The 20,833-nt window shown below is 33.7% G+C and overlaps 1 protein-coding gene across 1 annotated transcript; it reads right to left on the bottom strand.

The window, feature by feature from the left end:
• Nucleotides 1-3,186: 3,186 nt before the first annotated feature.
• LOC149564776 (uncharacterized) lies at nt 3,187-5,078 on the bottom strand. Its single transcript, XM_089818368.1, has one exon. The coding sequence runs from the start codon at nt 4,895-4,897 to the stop codon at nt 3,377-3,379; it is 1,521 nt and encodes a 506-aa protein (XP_089674494.1). The 5' UTR covers nt 4,898-5,078; the 3' UTR covers nt 3,187-3,376.
• Nucleotides 5,079-20,833: the final 15,755 nt, after the last annotated feature.

The raw sequence follows: 20,833 nt of genomic DNA, 5'->3' as shown, positions 1-20,833 counted from the left end.
ATGTGAGAAACTTTGTGGCAACATGTATGATTTGTCAAAGGGCCAAAGGAAGGACTACAAATGCTGGGCTTTATCAACCTTTGCCAATACCATCTAGACTTTGGGAAAGCATAACGATGGATTTTGTAATGGGGCTGCCACGGACACAAAAGGGGTATGATAGTGTATTTGTTGTATTAGATAGGTTCAGCAAAATGGCTCACTTCTTACCCTGTAAGTCAACCAATGATGCTTCTCATATAGCAAATCTCTTTTTCAAGGAAGTCATAAGGATTCATGGGCTACCCCTCAATATAGTTTCAGACAGGGATGTGAAGTTCGTAGGACACTTTTGGAGAACTTTATGGAGGAAACTTGGAACCAATTTATCATTTTCATCAACCTACCACCCTCAAACTGATGGCCAAATAGAGGTAGTTAATCGAATATTGGGCAATTTGTTAAGAACACTGACAAGACAACATGCAACAAAATGGGATGTAATCCTACCCCAAGCTGAATTTGCATATAATGACTCCATCAATAGAAGTACAGGAAAGTCACCATTTCAAGTGGTATATGAAATTCATCCTAGAGGGATTTTTGAGTTAAGAGATATGAGTTCACAGCAACAAGTTAGTGCCCAAGGAGAAGAATTTGCTATTGCCATAAAAGAAATCCATGATGACGTCAAAGCACAACTCCAAAACACCTCTGACAAGTATAAGAAGCATGCAAATTAGAAACGGAGACATTTAGAATTTGAAGTGGGAGATTTAGTATAGGCAAATCTCAAGAAGGAGAGGCTAACAAAAGCTAAATCTACCAAACTTATGTTGAGAAAACTAGGTCCTTGTAAAATATTAAAGAAGTTTGGACCAAATGCTTATGAGATTCAATTGCCACCTGAGATTGGCATTTCTCCCATCTTCAACATAGCAGACCTCACACCATTCAAAGCACCCATTGAAGAAATTGATACAGGACAGATTGCTGATACAGAAGAAATTCAACATCTACCATTTAAGCAGACACCACAACTAGACAAGATACTTGACACCAAAGACATTAAGCAACGAAAAGGAAAGGAGTCCAATCAGTATTTGATAAAACTCAAAGGTTATTCGGATGTAGATGTTGTGTGGATGACTGAACAAGATATCAAGAAGCAAGGTACCACTCTACAAGAGTTCATCTCAAGTGGGCTTGAGATAAAATTTCCTGGGGAGTATGGTGCAGGAGCACCCACATAAAGTATTTAGGTCAAGTTTTATGTATTTAGGTCAAGTTTTATGCATGAGCCGACTTGAGAAATTTATCTTGATTTCATCATTAGGATAAGATAATTTGCTTGGGATTTGTGTAAATCATTGTGGGGTCATTCTTCCACATTCTATACTGATCTAGGATTTTCTATAAGTTGTTTTTCCTATTTTGTAATAATTTAGAAGGTTTCATAGATTATCTTAGCAAGTATAAATAGAGTTTTAGGTTTAGGTTTAGGTCAAGCTTGAGAGCAAAGTTTCTGGATACAAAGTTTCATATAAAGTTTTTAGGTCAAGTTTTATGTATTTAGGTCAAGTAGGTCAAGTTTTATGCATGAGCTGATTTGAGAAATTTATCTTGATTTCGTCATTAGGATAAGATAATTTTCTTGGGATTTGTACAGATCATTGTGGGGTCATTCTTCCCCATTCTATACTGCTCTAGAATTTTCTAAAGTTGTTTTTCCTATTTTGTAATAATCTAGAAGGTTTCGTAGATTATCTTAGCAAGTATAAATAGAGTTTTAGGTTTAGGTTTAGATCAAGCTTGAGAGCAAAGTTTCTAGATACAAAGTTACGAAGAGAAGAAATCCGCAGGAAGAGCTAATGTATGTACTGTTCATTTGATAAATTAAATAGAAGAATTTTATAATCTATCTCTTGCTGGTGCTAGCTCCTATTGCTATTGTGTTTGCTTACATTGTGTTTTACCTCTGCATCAACTCTCCTTAAATTTTACAATAAATAAGACATACATTACTTGACTACAAATACAAATCCTAAGCAACAAACTTGAAGAAGAAAACACCCTCCAATACCAAACTTATCCATGACTATACAAAATGTTGTGACATCATCAAACCTCTCTAATTATTTATTCACTAATGTGTCTGCCTCCATCAACAACTACCTATACAACTATGGCAGGATCATGATGTTGTAGTCCCTTCTTGTTGTTTCTAATTTAGATTTTATACAGTTTCTTTTTGCATTAAAAAGCTCAAGAATCAACAAGATGAAAAAATTGATACATATAATACCAATTATTCATTTACTAATGTGTCTAAATCCATCATAAACTACCTATACAAACTTACATATACAAGCTATGACAGGAACATGATGCCGTAGTCCCTTCTTGTTGTTTCTAATTTAGATTTTATACAGTTTTCTTTTACATTGTTTTAGATTTCATTATATAGTCCATCATCAGATTAATTGAAAAGCTCAAGAATCAACAAGATGAAAAAATAATACATATAATACCAAATTTTCATTCACTAATGTGTCTACCCCCATCAACAATAACCTATACAAACTATGATTAACAATAACCTATACAAACTATGATAGGAACATGATGCTTTCATCCCTTTTCTTATTATTCTTATTTCTGATTTAGATTTTGTATATATTTTTCTACATTGTTTCAGATTACATTCTACAGTCCATCACGAGAATGATAAAAAGTTCAAAAACCAATAACATAAAAGAAATGAGAAATAGAAACGATCACATGAGCATGGTGGATTACTGATACACACCTATCATTATTTGCTATCTTGTTCTTTCCTTAATTTTATCAAATTTCCACGTACTTTTAACTTCTCAATTTTATTGCAATTTGAAATATTGATTAGAGGATAACAGAATTCGATTAGAATTCAAGGATATCCACATCTCCATTCTCTCCTTCGATGGATATCCTGAAAACACACTATCTTCACCTCTAAACTGATAATGTTTAAACCCTGTTGCATGCGCATTTGTTGATGCTTCCAAAGCATATAACACCATTAGATCTCAAAAATCGTGAATCATGAAGCCGATGACATAAAACTATTGCCCATGGATCATTAATTTATTACACAATTCCCTACGATTCAACATTTTGAGCTACAAATCAATGCAGGGTGCAACATGTAGAGAAATTCAAAAGATATGAATAGAAAAGCCATGAATTGTTCATTGATTACAAGTCCGACTATAAATAAGCACATTCATGAGTTCAACAAATTATAAACAAGTGAGTTCTCCCACAGTATAACTACAAATTCTTCAACATAAACAAATACAAAAATTTACAAGGGAGAAGATTGCCTGCGGATTAAGAAAATGCTAGCTTCGAAATCCTAGGATCCATGATTGTCCGTAGAAACTGAGCTTTCTGCATTTTTCAAAGCCAATCTACATTGCTTTTGCAGCAAATCCAAGGTTTCACAGAACATCTTCACCTCCTGAATCTTAAGAGCATGCCATTTCTGCTGCAATTCCCGGGCCTCTAAAGAATCCAAACCGGTAAACCCCTTCACAGAATTAAGATCATCCATCAATTCTTTCATTCTTCTTGACAAAATGGCTCCTATCCCCATCTCAGGCCCAAAACCTCCAAAGGGTTGAAAACTTGCACCAGCAGAGGAAGCAGCAGCAACACGATTGATTGAGCTCTCAATTGATGCTTTAAGCCTCGATTCTTGATTTTCGAGCAAGATTTTAATATTATCCTTAAAACGCCCACTTTTACTTTTCTGCAATATGCACACTCTATTGTCTTCTATGTTTTCGGTTTCATGAGACACAGAGTTCTGTAGGTTTTGCTCCTCTCCTTCCTTTTCTTTTTCAACTCCACTTCCCCCTGGCTTGGTAATTTCATTGCTTGCGGGGCTTTCAGATCCAGTGTCCCCAGCGTTTTCACCTTCAATTCCCCTAGGGTTTTCACCCGCAGTTTCCGCAGAGTTTTCCCTTTCGTTATCATTTACCACAGGGCTTTCAGCTCCCTTTTCCCCGGGCATTTCAGCAGCATTTTCTCCGGGATTTTCACCTTCGATTTCCATACAATTTTCATTTCCAATTTCCCGTCCATTTCCACTAGAATTTTCATGCTCTAACTCCTTTGGGGTTTCAACTACATTTTCCCTAGACTTTTCATACTCAATAAGCCCTTGGACGCCATTTTTCTTGGGGTTTTCGGAATTTATTCCCGGATCACCTCCATTCTTTCCCCAGATTCGCTTCCACATCCCAAATAAAGCGGACTCCTGAGGAGTCCTGTAAGGAAACTCGTCCTCTGCAATACTGTGCTCCTTAAGCTTGGACTCTATGGCCTGAAACCTCTTCTTCATAGTTCTCATCTTATCATACAGCTGAGAATTACTTACCTCATCACGCAGAGACTCCTTCGCCCGCTGGTAAAACGCCGCCATGTTAATTTCGCCTTCGGGTGAACTGCATTCCAAGAGCGCCATGGAAAGAGAAACCTCCTCATCGCCGGACCATTTCTTAGCAGAATCGCTCACTCTTTTCGCCGGTCTTTTCTTCTTGCGGTTGGATCTGCGACTGGAGCCTTCGGCTGGCGTTTGCTTTGCACTTTCCACCGGCGCAGAGATCTGCATATGGTAAGTTTGCGCCAGGAGTTCCTCCAAGTCGATTCCGCCGGATTTTTTCAGGCTTTTCTTAGATCTCTTCTTCTTTTTCGATTCCTGAAATGGCTCTTCCCCATATCTCCTTAGCATGAGGGCGTCCTTGGTTTTCCTCTTCTTTGAAGATGGCGGTTCATCAGTGGCTATCAAAGTGGGCTTCACAGAAACTTGTTTCCCTTCATCCTCTTCCGGAGACGGAGAGGACGGAGGCGCCTGGTGTGCAGCGGCTCTCATATCTGAATTGCACCGAACTTGGCGGAGAGGAGTCGAACCCGAGACCTCTTAAAGAAGCAAATGCGAGATACAGGGGAAGATGACACGGGTTGGACGCTTATGGAAACCAACGGGCGGGCGGGTGTCTAGTTTGGCCTTCGGTCGGGTGCGAGTGGGAAAGGCCTCGGATGGAACGAGTAGAATTCCTAACTAGGGAACGAGTGAGTCGCTGCCTATGTTTTATTGCAATTTGCTACATCTATCGTTATCTTTCCTCTATGTCTATTGCTCATTAAAAGTTCTAAAAATTGATCGTAAATGTATTAATAGTTGATATCACATATACTAATAATTGATAATATTTTAGTTTTCTTGGTTGTTGATTGGTCCATTTGTACAAAAAAATACTTTTTTGGGTAAGCGGCCACTAGGGGGTCTAGTGGCACGTTTCAGGGGAACATTGTAAAATTGCACTTTTAGACCACCTAACTTTCTACGAGTTCTGTAGAAAGCTCCATAAATGCGAAAAAGCCGAAAGATTAGCTTTAAGGTCTTCACTCACCTACATAAGTTCACTAAAAAAATTGGCAAATTTCGACATACAAATTAGGAACTGTGGTACGCAAAATTAGTCTAAGCGACTATTAGGTTGTTTCCTCTAGTCATCTTGGAGTTGATGATGGTTATGACCCTCCTCAACAAGTGTTAATTGTTAGGGAGGGGGTTCAATGTTGGGCAACATTTTTTCCCTTTCTTTTTTCGTTTATTGTTGTTGTTAGAGAGTTTTGTATTAAACTTAAAGTTATTAACACAACAAAAACTATTGTGTTGTGATATGGGTATCTTAAAAATTGATATAGAATTGATTTATTTTTTGTTCAATAATAACTACCATTTACTACTCTATTATGTCGTTCAAATGCCATAAAAGGTGCGCTGGAGGGTGAAATCGAACAATTGAGTGGGGAGTCATGTGGAGAATCGAGAGGAAGTGTTCGTTAACGGGTGGTTTTGGGTTCCATAAACCGGCATAAGCAAGGCATGTCGTTGATAATGTGATGCATTAGCCCATATTCACCGTTTTTCTAGTTATGTGTTTGTTTATTGTTGGGTAGCTTTAATCCATCCGAATCTAATTAAAATGTTTATGTGCATGCAAAGGACGAGCTTTCAAGGATCGAATAGAATATTATGGTCACATTAGCATTTTTATGATATTTGTGTTATTCTCATAATTAGTACATGTGGTAGTTTTGGTATTTTTATTAATACTTACGTAGTCTAAGTACTATTGTGACAAGTTTTAGTTGTTTTATTAACTAGCGATTAAAAAAATGTATGATCCAATTACAAATTATTATTTTTCTAATTTTATAACAAATTTCATATTTTTTAAAATGTAAATGCAAAAATTGTAAGTTTTTCAATTATAAAGTTTGTTATTACTAATGTGATTGGCATAAATTGTCTTGGGTAAAATAAACATTCATACTAGGGGCTTTGCAACTGTACTTGCAAGCTCCCTGATCTCTATGTGTGTTGCTTTGGTGTCTCTCTCTATGATTTCCTTGGGACTTGCTTTTAATTTCGTGGCCTTACTTTCCACTATTGCTTTTACACCCTTTGCTTTTGGTTTATTGTTTTTTGGTTCTTTGTTATCTTAGATTTTAAGTTGGGTATTATGTAATTGGAGTCAAGCTCTCCTAGCTCCAAGCTTGGTCCACCCGTGCGAGAAGAGAAGACACCAGGGAATGATGAAGCCACTAATTGCATGGATATTGATAGCAATAAAGATGGAGAAACCATGCCAAAGGTTTTAGAGGAAAAACATAAAATTGAGTCTAGACCAACTTATAGTCCATTCGTTGCAGAGCAATCTAGGCCAGAGTGTCCTTCCTCAATGACTTTTAATGGGGGGGTTTTGCAAGAAGGTTGAGTAAGGTGGAGGAACCTCAATCGATGGACATATATTGGATGGGAGAGGAGCCAAGGAAACAAGAGTCATAGGAGATCATGGAGTTGGTAAGAGTGCTCCTCATGACTGTAAAACTCTCTTCATCCCCAAATGAGGACATGGTTAAAAAAATTAGGAAAGAACAACTGCACTTAAAGGATATTGCACAAATTTCTTTGTTTGCATTGATAAAGAATTTCTTGCATCTCATAAATTCTTTGATGATTGGATTTCTATGTAGTGCCTGCCCCTAGTTTACATTTTGCTATCATTGCCAAACTCTTTTAGGCCAGTTTTATGTTTCATGATTAGTAGCATTATCTTGAGATTATCAGATATTGTTTCAGATTCAGTTGATATATGATGAGATTACTTGGTACTCTGTACTTCATGTGTGCATGATGATTATTACAATATTTTTCAGTTATGATGATGTTTAGTTAGATGGATCATTATATGTGTTTTCTTATGGATACTTACCCCATACTACATGTGTATGGTGTGCGTATTTTTTTCTTTATGTATGGCATTTCTGATGTGGTTAAGGAAGGCAATCATAGTCACCTACTAGTCAGGATCTACATGATGCACCACTTCCTACCATTGCTTGTTTAGCTTAGTATATATTGTGTTTGTACATGCGTGGATTTTATGCAGGTTGCAAGTACCGAGTATCGATTTTTTTAAATTGCCAGGATGTGTCATGCCCAAAATACAGGGCATAAACACACCAAATTTTTATTATTTTAAAGTGATAATAGGATTAAATGTAATATATAAGTATTTGAATAGAATTACTTAGCTTACTCATACTCAAGTATAATTACAAAATTTAAGTACCAACCAAAAGCAATTTTTCTTAACATATTTTAAAACTTAAATTGCATAACTATATATATATATATATATATATATATATATATATATATATATATATATATATATATATATATATATATATATATATATATATATATATATATATATATATATATATATATATATATCACCATGTTATAAAATTAACCTCAATCAATTGAATAAGATTTCGAAACATAAGAATGCTGTAGGAAGGTGAAACATCATTACATCTGATTTCAAGAAAACATATGCATAAACTGAAATACTAGAAATATCATAAGCATGCATATTACTCATTTTTTTAATTTTAATTTTAATTTTTCAACAATGCGGTTTAGTCATTTCTCATTCATTTTATTGAACCACCTGATTCAAGGGCTCCATTAGAAAAAAACTAGGAAGAAAACTCAACTTCGTTGCCATTTCAACAATAAGTCTAAATAACATTTTTACACAGGATTTCAATCCTGAGGAGAAACTCCCAATAACTTAATTACAATAACAATTTGAATTTTCTTCTTGGCCCTTAACAAGGGATCCATTTTGAATTCTACAAAGCATCACTGGGATCCTGGAGAGAACGAAAACTGACCAGGTAACAAACAAACAAATCATGAAGACAAATCAGACATTCACTCCCATCCCGAGTTTGCACAACAGGTCCGATATTGAACCAAACTAGGGAGAAGGTGGATTTTTCCAACAGGAGACGTCGGCCACAACACCATAACATATGCCTAATCGGGGCTAAAATTTCAAGAACTTCTATTCTTCCAAAAATGCCCTTTCGAGGCTAATATGACAAGGATTTCCATTCTTACATTCCAAAACTTATACATGGTTTGTGCTAACAAGTAGGGGCCCATAACACCCTACCCTTTCTCCCTTTTTTCGTCCTGAGAAAAGACTCTACACTGTTGGAGTCCAACTAAAGCCTTTCCCCCATACATAGCCACTTCTTCCCTATCCGAAGGTGAGTAATGCCAACACAACCCATACAATCCCTTCGAAATTCAAAGCAAAATACAAAGGAAAGACATTCAAGAAAACCTATTTCAATCCCTCCCAAAACATACTTAACACACATGCAACATACAATTGCAAACACAATATCTTAAACATGAACAAAACATAAACAACATGAGATGAAGTAGTCCTACCTTCAAAATCAGGTTATGAAAAATGAACAAGTTTGAGATGAGCAATCCCTTCCTTCTCCTTCTCCTTCAATCCTCAGTTCTACTCTAAAACTAGATGTTAGGTGAACACTCCAAACCCTCTAAAAAATGCCTCTAAATAAGATAAAAAATCAATCACCTAAAAAGGGAAATATCTTCCCCCACTTGCCTAAAATTCTAGAGGCTTCTAGCTCAACTAGACATAAGGCTAACCTCAAGGTAGAGTTAAAGTCATTCAACCCATGATGAAATCATTCAATTTTCGCACTAAAGCAAAAATAGAGTTTTTGAGTGATCATATAAGTCAACAAAAGAGGCTAGGGAGGTAGAAAATGTCCCCAACCCATACTCATACCCTTTGGGTACTTAGATTTTATGATTTTAGGCTTAAAGGATTAATTAGGGACCTATCAAAAGTTAGAAATTTTTTAGGATTTAATAACCTTCTAAAATATAGATTACTCACTAATCTTGATTAGGGTAATTAACCTTGATTACTCACTGATTAGGAAAAAGGTAACTAACCTAATCTAATTTAGATATTTAGGTTACTCGGTTAATCCTAACTATCATGTTGGAATGCATATATAATTCACGAGTGTCAAGTGACACTATAAAAACACTGTTACGAATCATTAACATTGAAAGATTACAAAATGATACATTCATTCAAACCACGATACAAATGAAACATGAACAACGGGATTTGCATCTTTTGTTAGATTCAACCTTGGTTTTCACAATTGGTACATAGGGTTCAGTTCTGTTTCTCTATTATATTTCTTGGCTAAAATATCCTGCACACTCATTGCACACATCAATAACACAAAAAAATCACATGCATATATGTATATAACGTATCAGGAAAATTACATAAATTAAAACATAAATCTTTTATTTAAGTAATCATTTCTCATTTCTACACACATCTAATCATTAGTAATTACATAATCAATATGACATATAACTTATTCATTAATTCAGATTAAGTATTATAATAATCATCGTTAGGCATGCATATACCTAAACATCATAACATCACCAACAATGAATACCGAACTATCTAAATGCATATAATCATAATCATTGAGGTACCATAATCAATAACATCATCATCAAGTGAAACACCTTGTATCATTGTTAGAGCAAAACAATGTTTAAACGGTCGAGATAACATAGTAGTTCTCCAATCTTTAAGTATTTAAACATAGATGTATCTGTTGATCTCAATTTTCATTAGGACATCTAAAACATACAAGATTACTCCATATCCATTCTAATCTCCTACAATAGATTTAACAAACACATTCATATTTAATAAGTACATGCGAGGAAGGACCTTACAGGATGAGCGTACCCTATCGCATTATCTCAATGGTAAGCGAGGGGAGATAAATTCTTAAGTTCAAATCCTAAACCCTTAAGCCATTTGTCCTAATTGATAATTAGGAAAAGTATCCAAGTCATGTACCCTTAGAATGTGTCAGATGACGTTAATTCGTGATTGTAACCCTTAGTTTGATTTTGTATGTGTTTTACTATGATGGGTTTTCGTATTTTACTTTATGAGTCTTTGGTGAATTTTCTATTAATTAAGTCTAATTAAAAGATTAAATTAATGGTTTGATTTAATAGAAAATTATTATGATATTTTAATATTTAAATATATTTAATTAATTAAATAAACGAATTGAATTTGAAGATAAAAGTTATAGTATGAATTTGAAATGTGATAATATTTATTTAATTTAATAATAATATATTTAGAGTTCATTGTTAAATAATATTATTATTTAAGTTAATAAATAGTTATCAAATTTAATGTTCGAAAATAAATTTAGAAGTGGGAAAAGAAATTAATTTATTAAAAATTTCATGATTGCATGATGCATGCATGAGAATAAATTTGATAAATTAATTTAAAAAAAAGTCAAGTTAAAAATTAAATAAAGTAATTTAATTAATTAATTAATGTGCATGGAAAGGATAAAAAGAAAGATAAATAAAGTTAATAATGAGTTAAGAGTTGTGAGGAAGGAGTTCTCTGGGGTAAATGCACAATTAGTGCCTCGATTTTTGGGAGAGAACTCCATATCATAATTTGGGGGTTTATTTTCAAATCACTGCGTGTTTTGGAGAATGAAAAAATTTTCGAAAAGGAGAGGGTTCTGAGAGAATGAATTTTTTCTACAGTTTTTTGGGGCATAGCGATTAGCATCAGTGTCCAAGTAGATGCTTGTGATTTTCACATATTTTAATACGCTCTTTCTTTCCTGTCTTCATCATGTCTGTTTAATGAATGCCTGGATAATTCTTGTGACAAAATTTATCATATTATGATGCTATGGTGTGTGTGATAAATTTTCTACGTATGGGAAGTTTTAAATGTTCAATATAATATTTCTTTTCATAGATCTTGTATTTGAAAAAAAAAAAAGAACGGGGTAGGGTTGTGCAATAAAATTGAAGATCTCATTCAAAATTCAATCGACTGGTTATAGTATCTCTATCAGATCTAGGCTGAGATTTCGTTTTAAAAAAAGGGAAGATTTTCTAAACAAATCCTATTTGTAAAATTTGTGTTATCTATAACATAAATTAATTTATACATATAAAATTATAATGCAAATAATTAATAAAACGTTTCTTTAAAAAAAAAATGTAATTGAATAAATCTTTAAAAAAAATTAATAAAAAAAAGAAGGGGGGAGAGAATTACCTTGTACTCCCCCCTGTTGCTGCTCTGCAACTATTACGTGCATTGCAAGTACTGCAACGACAGGGTACTTTGTAACTGGTTACCGCAGGCCTTGTGACAACAACTACCGTGGCGTAGAGGCCGCGACCTTGCATAAGCCAACAAGCTTATTAAAAATACGCTTTTTAATGATTTTTTGGAAAAAGTTTTTTTAATGTTTTTTTTTCAAATTAAATTTTATTAAAAGATTTTTAATTATTAATAATTATAAATTATTTAATATTATTAAATAAAATTTATTAAAAGTTTTTAATTTATATTAATTAATTAATGTAATTTAAGAATTATTAAATTAATTCCAATAAATTTATAATAAATAATTAATGCTATATGTAAAGATATTAGTTCATTTTAAAATAAAAATTTAATTTAATTTATTATGAGTATTATTTAAATAGGAGATTTTAAAAAATATTTGTTGAAGATTATTCAAATTCTAACTTTAGTAGAATCATAATTATTTTTATCGGAATGCAATATGCAATTTATCTTAGCAAGTTTAAATGAACATATAATATAACCTTAGTAAATTTTAAGAAAATTGATTTCAAAATATATGGGGGGTAAATCTTTGTTTTATTTAAACAAATTCATGGGTTAACTATAGGGTAAACGGGAATCCTTTAACTTGAAACATACATTGGAACAAAAATGAAAACCTTGTATTTAACCCAACCATGTGATTCAAAATGAACTAAAACATGTACTTGCATCTTGTTTCTATATGCTATCTGTGTTTGGGGTATGGGGTAGACTAGATTGTTGACCAGTTTTAGGATATCTACCAGAGGCTTGGGAGTTTTGTGAGTGTGGTATTATGCTGACTGGATCTTGAGTACTTTTACTTAACCATGGTATGTGATGGTATGCTCTATGTTGAGTATGTTTATATTGCTGATTATTGTTTTCATTGCCTTGTGGGATGGCAAGATTTATGCTATGAGATATCTGACTTAATAAGTTTTGAGTCCTCAATCATTTATATGTGGGTTGCTTCCTAGTCACTTTGATAGGAATGAAGTGTTTGTTATGTTCTTGATGATGTCATGTTGTGACATGTTTGACTTAACCACTTTGAGTCATTGATTAGTATTATTGAGATCCATCCGTAGTCATTGCGGCTGGAGTTTCCTTATTTGTATTTACTTTCATTCTTTCTATGTATAATTTGATGGATGGTTATATTTCATGATGGACATTGTATCTTTTATGATGGATGGATGTATCATGTATAGTGGATGGTTTTATTTATTTTATTATACTTTGTATCATGGATCCAAGGAGGATGATGTATTTCTATTTTTACATATGTATATTCTTTTAAGCCTTTCATACCCTGTGACATGTACAGTGGACAATTGAGCATTTCGAATTTAATTTTCCAAGAGGCATTCCGAACAAATGTATATTATTTAAATGGACATTGGACTTTATAATTATTTTTTCACATGGATGTGGTATTTGATGGACTTAGTATTAGATTAAATTTATATGTGATTCAACTATTGGAAATATAGATGGAGTAACTGAGAGGGGGGTGGGGGTTAATCATTTACCACAAAAACAAATCCACAAGTCACTCGGTAAACATATAAAAATTGTTGTAACTCGGTAGATGTAGTGTATGTTAATTTTAACAGATCTTAAACATTCACAGTGATTAACATGCAAGCATAAAAGAAATAACATGAACACATGAAACACCAGATTTAATGTGGAAACCCAATATGGGAAAAACCACCAAGTAACTAGCTACTGATTTTCACTCTTCTGAAGTGAGCCCTGTTAGGAGCGGTTAAAGGTTACAAAACACACTGTTAGGTGTGACCTTGTTAGAGGATTTAATCACCCTGTTAGGAGTCGCCTTGCAAAAGGTTTTTAGAACGATTCAATGGAATTGTCACCTTGTTAGAGGATTTACAAATGGTTGTTAAACCAATTCTGCTAAGAGATTTTGGAATCACTGCTAAAATGATAAGAAAGTAACAATGAAATGACCTAAATGAGATGCAATTAAATTGCTGATTACAAATCTTTGTTTTGCTTCACACTAGATCCTTCCTGATCAAATGAAACTTTGCTGCTCCTCAAGGATATCTAACCATTCTTCAAATTCGCACACACTTTCCTCTTCAAACAATCAATACACTTGCATACTCACTCATAATTTAGAATTCTCAACTTGAACTTTCATATATACCATTTAGATTATCAAGTCGGCCCAATTACAACTTATAATTACCAATAATCATTACCTTAGTCAGCTAAAATCAATACTTCAAATAATTAAACTTTATTTCTCAAATCAACAAAATCCTTCATTGGCCGAACCTGCTCAGTAAACACTGATTTTGAAATGATTTCTTGTGTTGACCAACAGAAGCTTGGTTAACACAGTGATCTTGCAAAATCCTTTGGCAATAGAGTGAACTTAGTAAACACTAACTTCCCTTTGTTAACCATGAGAGCTTAGTTAAGACTACATGCTGCCACATTTTTCTTCGATGCCCGAGTGAGCTTGGTAGACATTGTCTACATAGAATAATTTTTAAGAATGCTCAATAGACATAGAAAGTTTCCTTGTTAACCAACTGAGCTTGGTAAATACTATCTGTCAACTGATATGGCATTTGTGAAACATCAAAGACAACACACAATTAGACAATTGTATCCAACAATCTCCCTCTTTGGCATTGATGGAAACACAACATGTCATAGCACAATAAAATTCAAAAACAAGTCTTTCTCTGATAGAAAATTTTCTCCCTTTTAGATTTTATGTCACAAACTTCTCTAATGTAGTAATCTCCCTCTGTGAAGGAATTACATAGCTTCTTCTTCAAACAGAAAACTCTCCCACATTTTTTTTAATAGAAAGATATGATAGTAAACTCTCCCTCTTTGACAACACATGCCAAAGAAAACACATACCAAATGAGTATCAATGTACCTTGAGTACTGATTCATATGCAATCTTCTCATGACTATGTTGCATCAACTGATAGATCTTCAACTTGGTTTCTATTGATGCATTAATAAAACTTTTATTTAGTGAGATTTAGATAGGGGAATGACCCTTAACTTACCTCTGAGATACAAGAATGCATCCTTATGTAATGGCTTGGTGAATATGTCTGCAATCTGTTCTTTTGTATGGACATATTCCAATATGATTTTCTTATCCTGCACCAATTCTCTGACAAAGTGATATTTTATTGCAATGTACTTGGTTTGGAATGCATCACTGGATTCTTTGATATGTTAATTGCACTTGTGTTATCACAAAACATAACAATTGGTTCTTTGATCTCAACCTTAATGCCTTCCAACAACTGTTTAAACCAAACAACATTAGAACAATTTACTACTCCTGCAACATACTCTGCTTCTGCTATAGATTGGGATGTGCAATTTTTCTTTTTACTTGTCCAAGATACCAACCTTTTTCCAAGAAAGAATGCTCCACCACTTGTACTCTTTCTATCATCAATGTTTCCTGCCCAATCAGCATTAGTAAACACTTTTAAGTCCATATTTCCTCCAAGTTTATACCACAATCCATAATCTTCAGTACCTTTCAAGTATTTCAAGATCCTTTTGATTTCCATCATATGATTTTCTTTGGATTTTGCTGAAAATCTTGCCACTATACCAATTGCAAGAGCAATATCAGGCTTTGTATGAACTACATACTGTAATTTTCCAATCATTTATCTATATAAGGTCTGATCTACCTCTTTTGAATCATCATCTTTAGTAAGCTTTAGTCCAGTACACATGGGAGTTCCAACTAGTTTTGAATCTTCCATACCAAACTTCTTGAGTATCTCCTTGATATACTTAGACTGAGTGATGTAGATATCATTCTTGCTCTGCTGAATCTAAAGACCAACAAAGAACTTAATCTCACCAAACATAGACATTTCAAATTCTTTGTTCATTTGCTCTGAAAATTCTTTGCATAGATCATCATTCCCTATAAACAAAGTATCATCCAAATATATTTTTGCCAAAACAATCTTGTTATCTGATCCTTCCTTAATGTACATGCTACTATTATCATTAGTTCTTTGGAAACCAATCTAAATAAGGTAGTTATGCAATCTCTCATACCATACTCTAGGAGCTTATTTCAAACCATACAATGCTTTGTGTAATTTGTAAACCATGTATCCTTTGTCTGGATCAACAAAACCTTTAGGTTGTTCAATGTAGACTTCTTCATCCAGAATACCATTGAGAAATGCAGATTGAACATCTATCTGATATACCTTAAATCTTTTATGTGCTGCATATGCTAGTAAGGTCTTGACAACTTCCAATCTTGCAACAGGAGAAAATGTCTCACCATAATCAATTCCTTCTTTTTGAGAGTAGCCTTTATATATCAATCTAGCTTTGTCTCTTGATACCTTACCATCTTCATTCAACTTATTCCTAAATACCCATTTTGTTCCAATCACATTTTTATCTTTAGGCCTACGTACAAGAGTCCAAGTTTTGTTCTTCTCTATTTTCTCTATCTCTTCATTCATAGCCTCAATCCAACTTTCATTTTCCAATGCATCTTTGACATTTCTAGGTTCAAAATCAGCAAGTAAACAAGTTCCTTTTAGCTTACTTCTTGTCATAGTACCTTCTAATTTATCTCCAATAATCTGATTTGGTGCATGATCTCTTCTGACATACTTGGCCAATACAAGTTCCTTGCCTCTTGACTGAATTGCATTGTCATCCTCTTGAACTCCAACTTCAAGTTCTAGCTGCTCAAACTCAATAGGCATTGCCTTGGTAGCTTCAGAATGTGACTCAGGTTCCTGTGACTCGGTTTGAACTTCTTGCAACTTGGTGACTGATGAAGACTTGGGAGTACAAGTCTCTTGATTGGCAAATGTGTCTAGCAATGTATCAGGTTCAATGTAGAAAAATCTCTTGTAATCTTTTGGTTCCTTTTTGCTTTCTTCTTCAGTCCTTTCTGCAAACTCATCAACTTTCACATTTGCACTTTCTATGATTTTGTGAGTAGACAAATTCAAACATCTATATGCCTTACTCTTGCAAAAATAACCGAAAAATATACCTTCATCACCTTTCACATCAAATTTTTCTTTTCTAGATTCTTTCAAGATGTAACATTTACTTCCAAATACTTTTAGGTAACTTACATTGAGTTTATAGCCATACCATAACTCATAAGGAGTTTTAAATGAGTCCTTCTTCAGCTGTACTCAATTTAAGGTATGAACTGCAGTGCTAATAGCTTCCTTCCAGTATTTGATAGCAATGTTCTTTTCAATCATTAGAGTCCTTGCACAATCCATGATAGATCTATTCCTCCTTTCAACTATTCCATTATGCTTGGGAGTTCCAGGGGTTGATACCTATCTTTTGATTCCTCTTTCAATGTAAAAGTCATTGAATTAATTGGAGATGAATTCACCACCTCTATTTGACCTTAAGTGTTTCAGTCTTTTCCCTATTTCATTTTTTACTTTGGTCAAATACCATTTAAATTTATCAAATTCTTCTGACTTCTCTGTTAAATACATAACAATCATCATTCTTGAGTAGTCATCAACAAAATAATGAAGAACTTTTCTCCACCATAGCTCTCAATTCCAATAGGTCCACACAAATCAGTATGCATAATTTTCAGAATAACTTCAGACTGATACTTTTTACTTTTGAAGCTAGTCTTTCCCATCTTACCAATTTGACAATTCTTGCATAAACCAACATCAGGTTTCTTTAAACTAGGAAAGCCTCTTACTTTCCTAAATTTTCTTACTTTCACCATGTTATCAAAATTTACATGACATAACCTTCTATGCCATAACCAACTTTCTTCAACTTGAGCAATAAAACATGAGCACTCACCAAGATCAAGATAAAACAAGTTACCTTTTGTTTGTTTGCCTAATCCAATCAATTTTCCTTTATCATCCAGAAATCTTTCCTTTCCATGCATGAATTCCACCTTGAATCCAATATTGATTAGTTTTGCCACACTCAGTAAATTATGTTTTAGTCCTTCAACCCAATAGGATTATCACATACAAGTTCTTTGGTTAATGAGATTCAACATCTTCCTTTTATGCAACAAGGTTCTTTATTTCCAAACCTTACACTGTCACCATTATAGTCTTCAAAATGTTCAAACTTTGTTTTGTCACCAATCATATGATGTGAACATCCACTATCTATGATCCATGTATCATTTTTGTTCACATGAGAGATAAGTGCCATCTTATCTTCTTCATCATTATCGGACTCATCTTTCACAACAATGTAAAAAATTTCATCTTCACTATTATCAGAATCTTTAAAGTCCTTCACCATAAAACATGTTTTCTTACCTTTGTCATTGAATAATTTGAAATCTTTCTTTCCATTACACTTATGACCTTTCTTCTCATTCCTTGCTTTGCTTGTTTAGGCACTTGGCTGCAATATGACCAATTTCTTCACGTAAAAAAAAGATTAGGGAAAATTTACCTTTGTATTTTCCTCTACCTCTAGAATATTTCCTTGCAAGTAGAGCTTCAACAACTTCAAGATCACTATCAGAACTTCCTCTGATTCTTCTTCACTTTCTGACTGAGAGTCCTTTAATTTCTTGCCTTTTTCCTTAAGTGAAAGCTTGGCTTCAAATGCAGATTCAATATTCTTGGAAGCTAGAACATAATTGTCATAGTTATCTAGCTCAAAGGCTGTCAATCTTCCTACCAGGGTATCCAAAGTTATCTTATGATTTTTCTCACATCTTCTTTCTTGAATTGTAGATTCTCTAATTGCATAATGGGAAACAATGTTCTAAGAACTTTACTTACAACTATTTCCTCGTTGATCTCTCCTCCAGAAGTTTTGATTGCATTGACACTTGCTTTGATCCTTTCAACATATTTGGCAATGTTTTCATCCTCTCTCATTCTTATTTGATCAAATTTTCCTCTTAGACTTTCTACTTTGGCTCTCCTCACATTGTCATCACCACTATAAATATCCTTCAACTTGCTCCATATAGAAAAGGTAGTTTTGTAGTCCTTGATATCATCAAATTCTTCATACCTTAGAGTAGATGCAATGTCTATCATCATGGTGTTATGAGTCTTCTTCTCAGCAATGTCATTAATAGATAATGTACCAGAAGGAGATATCTCGAATAGAAGCTAGATGAAGTCTCATGAGACCCTGCCATGTTGAAAAGTTATCTCTGTTAAGCCTTGGAATTTCTCTCTTGTAAGACATCCTGATCTTTAGCTTAGGTCCTTGAAACCTTTCCTTCAAGCACAAGAAACTCTAATACCAATTGTTGGAAATATAGATGGAGTAACTGAGAGAGGGGGGGTGGTGAATTAGTTACAAAAAAAACAAATCCACAGATCCCTTAGATGTTTGATAAAACTACTTACTGTTGTCACTCGGTAAACATACATGAATTGCTGTAACTCGGTAGATGTAGTGTATGTTAATTTTAACAGATCTTAAACATTCACAATGATTAACATGCAAGCATAAAAGAAATAACATGAACACATGAGACACCAAATTTAATGTGGAAACACAATATGAGAAAAAACACCAAGTAAGTAGCTACTAATTTTCACTCTTTTGAAGTGAGCTCTGTTAGGAACCAACTTAGTTAAAAGTTACAAAACACACTGTTAGGTGTGACTTTGTTAGAGGATTTAATCACCTTGTTAAGAGTGGCCTTGCAAAAGGTTTTTAGAACAATTCAATGGAACTATCACCTTGTTAGAGAATTTACAAATGATTGTTAAATCAACTTTGCTAAGAGATTTTGGAATCACTGCTACAATGATAAGAAAGTAACAATGAAATGACCTGAATGAGATGCAACTGAATTGCTGATTATAGATCTCTATTTTAATTCACACTAGATCCTTCCTGATCAAATGAAACTTTTCTGCTCCTCAAGGATATCTAACCATCCTTCAAATTCACACACAATTTCCTCTTCAAACAATCAATACACTTGCATACTCGCTCATCATTTAGACTTCTCAACTTGACCTTTCATATATACCATTTAGATTATCAAGTCAACCCAATTACAATCTAAAATTACCAATAATCATTATCTCAGTCGACTAGAAGCAATACTTCAAATAATTAAACTTTATTACTCAAATCAACAAAATCCTTCATTGGTCGACCCTGCTTGGTAAACACTAATTCTGAAATGATTTCCTGTATTGACCAAAAAAAGCTTGGTTAACATAGCGATCCTACAAAATCCTTTGGCAACTGAGTGAACTCGATAAACACTAACTTCCCTTCGTTAACCATGAGATCTTAGTTAATACTACATGCTGCCACATTTTCCTTTGATGCCTGAGTGAGCTCTGTAGACACTATCTATGTCGAGTAATTTCCAAGAATGTTTGATAGACACCAAAAGTTTCCTTGCTGACCAATTGAGCTTGGTAAGTACCGTTTTCCAACTAATATGACATTTGTGTAACATCAAAGACAACACAGAATTAGACAATTGTATCCAACATCAATGCCTTAGGATCCTCAAGAAATGTAACTTTTTATGTATGTTTAGTTGATTGTATGTTATTGCTTCCACTATTATGTGTTTGATGTGAGTGATTTATCTTTCTTGTTTCAAAAAAAAAAAAAGTTACCAAACTTAGTAAAATTTTAGGACATTTCTTTTGGGTCCCTTGGTGGGGTGTTACATCTGGTATTAGAGCCTGAGTTTTTACATTGGGAGCTCTGGGTATATTGGACTGCCACTAGTTGTTAACTAATTGAACAAAAATGAAAAAACATAAAATTGTTATATGTACCTATATCAAACTGGAACTTGAACTAGTTGAACTAAAACAAAACTTAAACTCTTGGTTGTATATTTTTCATACTTCAACACTTAGTTGTCAAACTAAAAAATTATACTTAAACCTAAACATAAGCAAAGCTAAATGTTGAAACTTATTCTATTTTCAAAACCATGTGTCTTTTATATACATGCTTACAGTAGTATGTTTTATGGTTGTTTTAGTATCTTGTATTTAGGATATTATTGTAGGATGGTATCTAGGATGAGATCTTCTATTAGAGATCATAGCCTTGGTCATGGTAGAGGCCATGGATGAGGCAGAGCTATTAGTATACATGATTCTATCCATGAAGGCCCCATTTAGAAAGAGAATAGGGAAGAGCATATCAATCAACAT

Source organism: Cupressus sempervirens, chromosome 3 (assembly GCF_028749045.1).
Source record: "Cupressus sempervirens isolate cs-2001-9-10 chromosome 3, ASM2874904v1, whole genome shotgun sequence".
In the NCBI taxonomy this organism is placed as follows: Eukaryota; Viridiplantae; Streptophyta; class Pinopsida; order Cupressales; family Cupressaceae; genus Cupressus; species Cupressus sempervirens.
The sequence above is the reverse complement of the archived record's forward strand: the minus strand, read 5'-3'. Positions and strand labels throughout refer to the sequence as shown.